We start from the raw sequence: 11,100 nt of genomic DNA, 5'->3' as shown, positions 1-11,100 counted from the left end.
TATTCTGTCTGCTTTGATCTCTCGGGGTCTGAGGCTCTCACTTCGACTCCTCAGTAGAACCCGGCCCCCTTCTGCTCGAGTGCCCTCCCATTGGGCAGTGCTGTTATTCGGGAGCCTATGGAAAAGGCCGGGATCGCAACAGGTCCCGCCCCCATGTGTCGCGCCCATTCCGACTTGTTCCAGTGCCAGGGTCCGTGAGAAGATGACATATCTATTGGCTGAAGACGCCTGAAAGGCAGCAAACGGAGGGGGCCGCCCACTGGCGCTCGCGCGGTTCCTTCTGGGAATTGTGGTCTCAGACGTTCCATTCCCGGGGTGGCGCCGCTCGGACTCCGCGTCCCAGCATTCCCTGCACCAGCCCGGGAGCACTTCCGCCCTGTTGTGAAGTGGGTGTCTCGGTGGGTGAGTCCGGGTGGCGGGGCGGGGGCAGCTGAGACGCAGGCTCTGGGCTGGAGACTTAGGAGGTGGTGGTGACACAGGGGACTGGGGAAGGTGAGAGTGGAGAAAGAAGCTTATATGTGGGGGTGGAGGGTGAGGGACGGTCAGAGGATGTAGCGGCCGGAGATGGGAAGGGTCATACAGGGGTCGGGGATGAGGAGGCGACAGAGGGCCCTGGGAATGAGGAGGGCCTTAGAAAGGTCTGAAGGTAGGGGGTTGAGGGAGGTTTTGGAGGTGGGAGAGCCATAGAAAGGTCTGGAGACCACAAAGGAAAGGATAGAGGGTCTGGGGCCCTGGCAAGAAGTGAAGAGGGCCTGAGCTTGAAGCCTGACCTTAAAAATAGTGTTTCAATCTCAACCTTCCCGTCTAGAACAAGCATATCTAATTTGTTACCTCCCTAATGATTGTTACCTCTGGAACCCAGTGGATGGGACGGGCTATTGTGTTCTGCCCCAAACCTGCACTTCTTTCCTTATGCCTTATGGAAGTCAGTGGCACCATCATCCCATTTACCTACCTACCTACCTACCTACCTACTAACCTACCTACCTACCTACTTACCCTCTGATTCCTCTTGCATTTTTCCACGTCCAAGGATCTTCTGGTCTTTCAATTTCTTTAATTTATTTTCAGTCGGCCTCTTTCTTGTAGGGTTTTTGCAGAAGCCTTTTCAGTTTCCCAGCATGAACACACACATTGCACCTAGTGTTATCTGTTTAACCTACAAATCTGATTATGCCTTCTGCTTGAAAACCTTCATTGCCTCCCATAACCTGTAAAGTCCAAACACATTGTCCTTCATAAACTCCTTTTGCAGCCTAATCTTCATGCACCTCACACTCCAGGGCTGTCAAGATTTTCCTCATTTCCTGGGTAGGCCATTTGGTTTTCTGTCATTATAAACGCTGTTCTCTCAGCTTAGAATATTCTCTCCTTGTCCCTCACCTTCTTTGCCAAGAGAACTACTTTAACTTAAAAAAAAAAAAAATTCAACTCTTACTTTGCTCAATTTCCTTAAGCAAATTAAGTCACCCCCAACCCTCAGCTTCCATAAATTCTCCTATTACCACGTTTGATCATAATTATCTGTGACTTGTGTGTCTCTTCCACTAGACTGTGAACATCTCCAGGACAGGAACAGTGTCTCAGTCACCTCTGTTTCCCCATTGCCCAGTCTAGAGCAGTAAACACTTGGTGTAAAGCAGTAAATACTTGATGTATGTGTGAATGAAGACCATGCAGGGTAAGCTTTGCTATGCCAGCCTTGAAGACTTCTATTTCCAGTGGATTTCCAGGGCCGGAGCTTTAGTCTTCCCCTGCCTGGCAGGGCTATCTGCTGGAAGCTGAAGCTGATTCATTGCCAATGGGAGTTTAAGCCAGGGGTGACAAATACATGGAATGTGTGCTGCCAGTGCCCCTTCCTGTGTCCCTGGCAGTCATGGCTAATTGGTTGGTTCACAGCACATATTCACAGTACTCAGAACCCTCAGCACACTACTCTAGGCAGCCACTTCTAGTTGATTGAAGTTTCTGCTTTAAATGAAACCTATTTGCTCTCCCTAACTTAAGCCCTTATGTGTGAGATTTGGTCAGCCTGCTTTAAGCCATAGCTTGGACTGTCAGCCAGATGGGCCTGACAGCCTTTGAGAGTCCCCAGTTTTTTCTCTTTGGAGGTCGAAGACCAGTCTTGGCCTTTCCCATGGAACTAGAGAGCATCTTCTCTTCCCTTTTCACTGAGTGGGCTCCTCATGACACATTCATACTTACTACCCTAGGAGTCAAGATGCCCCTCAGCTTCCCTGTGTTTGTAAAGAGATCTTGATTTTGATGGCAGTCAGCACTTACCCCTCATGACTTGGGAGCCTCTGTACTCTTTCTAGGTCTTTGTGGATATTGAAAGAGAGCTTTGAGATCACTTAGCTGAAGCTAAGTGGCAAAGCGACAGCCCATGCTGAATGAAGTCCACCATCATGCTTTATTTAATCTCATAGTGTGTGAAATAATTTTGAGTTGCTTGCCAACATTTAAAAATCCAGAGTGCTAGCTTCTTTTGGAAAAACTAGCAGGCCTAGGAATATTCTGGGCATATGTTCCCCTGGCACTCTGTAGTTGGCTGTAATGCCCACCCAGTTCACTTCAGTCATTGACTCATTTACATTGCTAGGTCCTTATACCCATTTAAACTTGTAGCCACTGACTCTAGTTTCCTTCCCCCTTGCTCTACCCCGTCATACTAATTAAGGAACCTGGCAACTGGTGAGTAGGATCAGGCTGTAAGCTGTGGCCTAGCTAGGCAGCCACAGGGTCTACATGACTTGTCCAAAGTAACACAGCTGATTAGTGGCAGGAGTGGAATTAGAACCCCAGTCTGCTCACACCTGCCTTAACGTTCTTTCCACTCTCATCTTAGGAGTGTGGATGACCAGCACATATAGAGGAGGCTATAGGACGTGGTTAAGAAAAATGATTAGAGAAAAGGGATCTGGGCTTAGACCGTAACTCTGCCACTTGCTAGTTGTGTAACCTTAAGTGAATCTTCATAAACACTCAGTTTCCCTTTAGATAATTGAGGATATAGTACAGTCATACCTTAACAGATATTTATATTCTAAGGGTGAAAATCACTTTAGCCAAAAATCACAGTTAGCTTGAAAATCCTTTGGCAAGGAGCCATTTCAGAAACTAACACGCTGCCTTTCAATAAATAAACTAATCAGCACAGCCGGGCTTCTTGTTTGAACATTAGGTGAGAATTGGCTTGTGTTAGGGACTGTGTAATATGAAAGACACTTTACTCACCCTCAGTGGAAAGAGAGGCACGAGGGAATCAAGACCAAGCTGGTGAATAGCAAAGTCCTTGGTGCCATCACCACATGCTTATTCTCGAACAGATAGTGAATGGAACTGTCTGCACTATTTAAATTATGCTGTTTCTCTCTTTCTTTCTTTCTTTTTTTTTTTTCTTTTTCCCGAGACGGAGTCTTGCTCTGTTGCCCAGGCTGGAGTGCAGTGGCTTGATCTCAGCTCATTACAACCTCTGCCACCTGGGTTTAAGCAATTCTCTTGCCTCAGCCTCCCAAGTAGCTGGGATTACAGGTGCGAGCCACCATGCTCAGCTATTTTTTTTTTTTTTTTGTTAATTTTTTTTATTTTTAGTAGGGATGGGGTTTCACCATGTTGATCAGGCTGGTCTTGAACTCCTGACCTTGTGATCCACCTGACTCAGCCTCCCAAAGTGCTGGGATTACAGGTGTGAGCCACCACGCCCAGCCCTCTTTCTTTCTTTCTGATCTTTGTAGTGGAAGTTACAGGTCAGTGAAATGCAGCTCAACACCTAATGAGACTCCAGTTGCTGCCTGGAGGATTCAGTGAGATTATGAATGTGGAACACAGCGCTGTGCCTGGCACCTTGTGGGCACTCAGTAAAGGGGTACTCTTAGAAATTGGTGGTCCTAATGAGGCTCGATATTCCTGGTCATCTGGAAACCGAGGAATGCCCCGGTCCATTTTCCCTTGTTCACTTCTGTGTGAAGTCAACCGGCTGTTGGCCGACTCTGTTGGCCTCTCTCTCCCCACAATAGCCTGCTATCCATACTTCAGTCTAACTTCCTTAGACTGGAAAAGGTTATGGTGATATATGGTCCCTGGGGCTTTCCGATTTCTATTTGAAACAAACCTTTGGGAGTTTCAAGTCTTTCCAGGAGAAAATACCTATTATCTGAGACACTGAGCTTTGGGCCTGGTATAACTGCTAATTGCCTATTTTGTTGCGGTGTCTTCTTTATGCAGGAATGCAATTGTCTTTGCTTGCTTATTGACTGTCTGTCTCACTAGACTGTAATTTTCTTGAAGGTAGGGACTGTCAGTCCCAGCTACTGTTAAATCTGTAGCTTCCAAACAGGGTTTAGCAGGTACTCTATAAATGATTGATGAATTACTCCTTGTGTGAGAGGGTGACAGAAATATGTTTGAACTCATGCATCAGTAAGGTTGTGGTTCAAAAAGAAATTTCATGAAAGGTGAATTCTTTAGTTTAATATAAATTATGGATCATCCGTATCCCATCAGGCTTTTGATATACCAGGTTTATTATTTTAATAAATGGTAATAAAACTTTTTAATGGCCCTGCTATTTATCAGATACTGGGTTGAGCACTGTGGATACAGCAATGAGTAACATACAATACTGGTTCTAGTAATATAGTCTAATGGGGCTGTCAGATGTAGCAACTGGTAACTACAATAGTGTAGGATAATACCTATATTAGAGGTATGTACCAATTGCTTTGGGGATATAGGATTAGGGAGGCAATTCTTGGAGAGCAGGACATGAAAAGGGCATGTCAAGGAACTCCTATCAAAGGAGGTGACACTTGAGCTGGTAGTTGAAGGATGAGTAGGAAGTTGCCAGGTAGTCATGAGTGGTGCTTTAGGCCTCTTCCTAAGTATATGGAGGCCTTTAGGGCAATACTTTAATTTTTATTACCCTTGCTTTGTTTCTCTTCAGTCCGGTCAGATTGCCCAAAATGAAAAATACCACCATCTCTCCATTCGCAATTCAGTTATGTCGTTCCTACTTGGAAGCAGCTAATGATCTGATCTCCTTTGAGTGTGCATTTTTTTATGTCACCCAGACTTGTTGGGACAACACAGTGAGCTCATTTTTTCAGATAACCCAGCATGGGTGCCATCAGAGAGGCTGTAATCTCCTTGGGGATAGCATAGATACACACATCCTTCTCATACAGTGTCTCATACAGTGTCGAAAGTGGTAAGTGTCACAGAGACATGGAAATAAAAGAGAAAGGAATTCTTTTTGGCATGAGCAGGATGGTCATTTATTTTTTATCTAGTGTGCACAGAAAGGGATTAATTGTAATCCTTGCTTAATGATACACCATCATCATTAGTCGATCATTCATGACTTTATCATTTATTGAGTACTCCCTATATTTGCTGAGCACTGTGCTAGGTCTCTTGGGAAGCTAATGATCTAGTGGGTAAGAAAATTACAGTAAAGGATGATCAGGGCTATGGTAGAGAAAATGTAAGATGCTATGGGAGCTTGCGGTCGAGGACTGAATCTTGTTTCAGGTTGCAGGGAAGGCCTCATGGAAAAAGTGCAATTTAAGCTGAGACCTTGCTAGCTGAAGGAAGGGAGGAGCCCATTCCCAAAGGAGACCTTCCCAAAGAGGGGAAGGTTCAGAGGGCAGCTTGGTGTAAGATCTGGAAGCTGTGCTTCTGGAGCACCATGACTAGTGGACCATGGTAAAGGATGAGTTGGAGACTTGGGTAAGGCTTGCACTTTAAAACCTGAGGGAAATGGGAGATCACTGGAGGGTGTTTAGCAGGGAGGTGGTGTAGTCAGGCTTTGATCTAGTTTGGTGGTTGTGCCAAGAATAGAGCAGAGGTTGGGGTGAGGTGAGTGGAGGCAGGAGACTGATCAGGTGGAAGACATGATGATTCTCTGCACTGAAGTGGTAGCATTGGAGTTGGAGATGCCAAGTGGACACAGCGTGGTGATGAATTGATTTGGGGGATCTTAGAGAATGATAATGACCAGGTTTCTGGTGTGGAGAACTTGATGGCAGTGCCTTCACTGAAGGGGGAGCTTCAGAAGGCAGACATGACTGCAGGAGAAAATAACGAATCCAGTTTTTGACTCATTGAGTTTGAGGTGCCTAAGGGACAGTCAAGTAGAAATGTCATGAAGGGGTTTGGATTTTGGGGTCTGGAGATCTGGAAACAGGTCCTTGCTGGAGTTTTAGGAGTCACGTATAGGGATGGTGAATAATGCCAAATGGGTGGGATGACCAGGGGATAGCATAGAGTTGTTGGATTTTGCAAGGAGAACATCCTTAGAGGAATGCCAGTCAAGCTTTAAGATTCGGGAAGAAAGGCCTTATGGAGGGGGTGACATTTGGAACCCAATTTGAGGGAAGGTTGGACTTTGGACATGTGTAGGAGGGAGGAAGTCTATACTGGGCCAAATCATGGAGGTATGGGATGCCAGGCTAAGGTGTTCAGTCATGACCTAGAGGATTGAATACTGTACTGTCTTCCTCCAAAGTGGGAGGCTCAAATGAGATATTAATTGACATTTTGTGAGCACTCACTGTGTGTCAGACACTGGTCTAAGCTTTTTATATATATCCCTCATCTAATCAGCCCAGCAATCAAGTAAGGTAGGTGCTACTGGCTTTGGTGCCGGATTGTGGCCTCACTTCCTGCCTATGGGAAAGGGGCATCTCTTAGCACTTCTGCCCCCATGCAAAGGTGACGGAAGGTATGGGGTAAGGGGGATAATGAAGCTTCTGCATCCTTTTGCTTACACTCTATCATTTGTCTTTCTACCTTAGAGCTTTGGGGAGCAGTCCCTTTTCTAGGAGCCTCTTGAAGGACTCACCATAGATGCAGGAAGACATTGGATGAGGACAGCACAGCTGAAGTGAGGCGTCTAAGGTAGACAATGGCTGTGGCCCTGGAATCGCAAGCCCAGGCGTCTCTGCAGCCAGAGCCTGAAGAACTCCTGATTGTGAAACTGGAAGAGGACTCATGGGGATCAGAATCCAAACTCCAGGAGAAGGACCGCGACTCTGTCTCCGGCCCAGAGGCCTCCCGCCAGCGCTTCAGGCAATTCCAATACAGGGATGCAGCTGGACCCCATGAGGCCTTCAGCCAGCTCTGGGCTCTCTGCTGTCGTTGGCTGAGGCCGGAGATCCGTCTCAAAGAGCAGATCCTGGAGCTGCTGGTGCTGGAGCAGTTCCTGACTATCTTGCCTAGGGAGGTGCAGACCTGGGTGCAGGCACGCCACCCTGAGAGTGGTGAGGAGGCTGTGGCCCTGGTGGAGGATTGGCACCGAGAGACCAGGACTGCAGGACAGCCGGTGAGACAAACAGTCTTTTCCAAGGAGTGGGTCAGGCAAGGCAGTGGGGTTGTGACTAGGTTAATAATTGCCAACTTCACAATAAAAATAACAATAGTTATTGAGAACTGACACTTATGGACCACTACTGTATACCAGGCAGTGTACTAAGGGCTTTACATGTGTTAACCCACTTAGTCCTGTCAACAATTTAATGAGATAGGTACTGTTATCCTGATTTTACCAGTGAGAAAACGGAGACAGAGAAAAGATAGGTAAGTTGCCCAGGGTCTGAACAGCTGCTAGATGGTAGAGTCAGGATTTGAACTCAGGCATTCTAACTCTAAAGCTTGTATGCCTAACCACTACTCCAGACTGCCTCCCACTACCATATTCACAATATGATTAACTTGTGTTTTATACCTAACAAAACCTTTTTACATATGTGATCTCTCTGAGTGCTTATAGCAGTAATGTAGATAGACAGAAATAGTACTGTTGCCCCCATTTTATAGATTAAACTAAGAACCAAGAAGTTGGCCAGAAGTGGTAGCTCACACCTGTAATCCTAGCACTTTGGGAGGCTGAGGCAGGTGGATTGCTTGAGCTCAGGAGTTCAAGACCAGCCTGGGCAACATGGCGAAACCCTGTCTCTACAAACAGTACAAATGAAACAAAACAAAATGCCAAGTGGCCCACAAAGGTCATCAGTGAGTAGACCAGAGCCTAAAGCCAAATCCTTAGGTTCCAAGGTCATTGTTCTTTCTACCGCATATCAGATGCCTCCTCTGCAAACCATGGGAATTAAAATACCTTTGAGCCATAAGGCTCAAATGAGATATTAATTGACATTTTGTGAGCACTCACTGTGTGTCAGATACTGGTCTAAGCTTTTTATATATGTCCCTCATCAACCCAGCAATCCAGTAAGGTAGGTGCTATTATCATTGCCATTTGTCAAATGGGTAAACACAGATGAAGAGGTCAGTAACTTATCTAACTTTATATAACTGTGTGATAGAGCTGAGGTAAAGGAAATGAAAGTATGGATTTAACATTCGCAGTTTCAACAATTTGCAAGTGACCACCGAAAGCCCATGATGTAATGCATAGTTTTGCTATGACACAAATTTTGAATCCTGCTTCAAAGCTGGTATATGTAGGACAGATCCTTTGGCTGGATCCAGAACCTTCATCTAAACATGACTGTTTTTCTCCACTTGTTATAGTTAGTAATTCTTGTGATATTTTACTTACCCACATTTTGCTGGGGGAAATTACAGGTTTGGGAACATATCCCTTGCAAATGGCAGGGGTTTTCTGTACATTTAAACTGTAAAGTTCTATACAGTGTGAGATTGGAGGAGCAAAGTTTAAGAACTGTGACTTTGCTCTTTGGATTCCTTTACAAACTGATTGAAGATATAGGGAGAGTAATATATAAAGTTACAGAACTAAGTATGAGAGAGTGTGCCTTATTTTAATATACCACCCCACCCCCCTATATTATTTCTTTTAAAGAAACCAGCTATTTGTCTTAAGTGGCAGTGAAGAAACAAATGGAAGTTTTAGGGCTTCAGAGTTGGAAGATAAAGAACTTGAGACCCAGAGATGAAAACTGATTTAAATCAAGGTCTTTATGATTCTTCATTTGTAAAATGAGAGGGTTGGACTAGACCAAAGGTTCACAAATTATGGCCCTGTGAGCTGACCAAAAGTTGAACTGCTTCTAAAATTGAGAAAAAAATAAGGTAATGGAATCTTCTCCATTATGTATTTCTGTTTTTGCTGTGACTTTTTTTTTTTATTTTTAAACTTTCCTACTTGCTCCTGAGCGCTCACAAATTTCAAAACAAATGGACAAGTAGCAGAGAAGCTTGTTTTTTTCAGGTGCAAATGTAGCTTGTGATCTTACGTTGCAAGATATATAACTTAGCTGCATTCTCTGCAAGTAAAATTTTTCAAGTCTTAATAATGGGATGAAATATAGTTATAATATTCGTCACAGTGAACCACCACCTGAAAAAGGTTGGTGCCTACGGGACTAAATGTCCCCTAAGATAGTTTCCTAAAAGGGATCTTTCAGCTCTGCTATTTTCTGATTGTTACCTTGTTTCTTCTGTCATCACCATCTTGTTGAATCCCCCTGTCCATCAGATGCCTCCTCCATCAGGTGCACAGGGTTTTTTAAAAAACAGGCTTTCTTTTTTAGAGCAGTTTTAGGCTCACAGCAAAATTGAGGAGAAGGTACAGAGAGTTCACATCCCTCCCCCACAAACCTCCCTAACTATCAACATCCCTGCACGAGAGCAATGCATTTATTACCATTGATGAACCTACATCGATATATCAGTATCATCACTCAAAGTAGCGGTTTATGTTAGGGCTCTTAATGTTACTCATTCTGTATGTTTTGACAGAATGTATAACATTAAAAACCCTATTATAAACTGTATCTACCATTATAGTGACATAGTAACATGTGTCTACCACTGTAGTGACATACAGAGTAGCTTCATTGCTGTAAAAACCCTCTGTGTTCTACCTGTTTATTCCTCCTTTCCCCCAACCCCTGGCAACACTGATCTTTTTACTGTCTCCATAGTTTTGCCTTTTAAAAAATGTTACATAGCTGGAATCATACAGTATATAGCCTTTTCAGATTGGCTTCTTTTACTTAGTAGTATACATTTAAATTTCCTCCATGTCTTTTCATGGTTTGTTAGCTCATTTCTCTTTAATGCTTGATAATATTCCATTGTGTGGATGTACCACAGTTTATTTATCTACTCACCTACTGAAGGACCTCTTGGTTCCATCTAAGTTTTGGCAGTTATGTATGAAGCTGCTGTAAATATTCATATGCAGGTTTTTGTGTGGACATAGTTTTCAGTTCATTTGGGTAAATACTAAGGGACATGATTGCTGGATCATATAGTAAGAGTATGTTTACCTTTGTAAGAAATTGCCAAACTGTAGTCCAAAGTGGCTGTACTATTTTGCATTTTTACTAGCAATGAATGGGAGTTCTTGTTGCCCCACATCCTTGCCAGCATTTGGTGTTTCCGATTTTGGCCATTCTAGTAGGTAGATAGTGGTAGTTTATCGTTGTTCGAATTTGCAATTCACTAATAACCTACCATGTTATACGTGTTTTCTTTTCTTTTTTTTGTTTTTTTTTGAGACAGAGTCTCGCTGTGTCGCACAGGCTGGAGTGCAGTGGCCGGATCTCAGCTCACTGCAAGCTCTGCCTCCCGGGTTCACGCCATTCTCCTGCCTCAGCCTCCCGAGTAGCTGGGACTACAGGCGCCCGCCACCTCGCCTGGCTAGTTTTTTTTTTGTATTTCTTAGTAGAGACGGGGTTTCACCGTGTTAGCCAGGATGGTCTCGATCTCCTGACCTCGTGATCCGCCCGTCTCGGCCTCCCAAAGTGCTGGGATTACAGGCTTGAGCCACCGCGCCCGGCCACATGTTTTCATATGTTTACTTGCCATCTGTATATTTTCTTTGGTGAGGTGACCGTTCAAGTCTTGCCCATTTTTAAATTGGGTTGTTTGTCTTCTTACTGTTGAGTTTTAAGAGTTCTTTGTATGTTTGGGGTAACAGTCCTTTATCAGATGTGTGTTTTGCAAATATATTCTCCCAGTCTGTGGTTTGTCTTCTCATTCTCTTGACAGTATCTTTCATAGAGCAGAATTTTTTAATTTTAATGGAGTCCAGCTTATCAATTATTTCTTTCATGGATTGTGCCTTTGATTTTGTGTCTAAAAAGTCATTGCTATACCTAACATTATCTC

At 44.2% G+C, this 11,100-nt stretch overlaps 1 protein-coding gene across 6 annotated transcripts in view; it reads left to right on the top strand.

Annotated features, from left to right (window-relative positions):
• The first annotated feature begins 289 nt into the window (after positions 1-289).
• ZSCAN20 (zinc finger and SCAN domain containing 20) overlaps positions 290-11,100 on the top strand; it is a 29,227-nt gene continuing 18,416 nt past the window's right edge. For 3 of the 6 annotated variants that reach the window (XM_007979506.2, XM_007979505.2, XM_007979501.2), the window contains exons 1-2: positions 290-402; positions 6,798-7,324. In XM_007979506.2, coding sequence (XP_007977697.1) covers positions 6,908-7,324 — 417 coding nt within the window. In that variant the 5' untranslated portion in view covers positions 290-402; positions 6,798-6,907. Of the gene's footprint in view, positions 403-427; positions 493-6,797; positions 7,325-11,100 lie in introns of those variants that run through there. The other 3 variants (XM_007979504.3, XM_007979502.3, XM_007979503.3) reach the window with 3 other exon arrangements.

The sequence above is a fragment of the Chlorocebus sabaeus genome, chromosome 20, assembly GCF_047675955.1.
Source record: "Chlorocebus sabaeus isolate Y175 chromosome 20, mChlSab1.0.hap1, whole genome shotgun sequence".
Lineage (NCBI taxonomy): Eukaryota > Metazoa > Chordata > Mammalia > Primates > Cercopithecidae > Chlorocebus > Chlorocebus sabaeus.
Note: the sequence above shows the minus strand (reverse complement) of the source record. Positions and strands in the feature narration are given on the sequence as shown.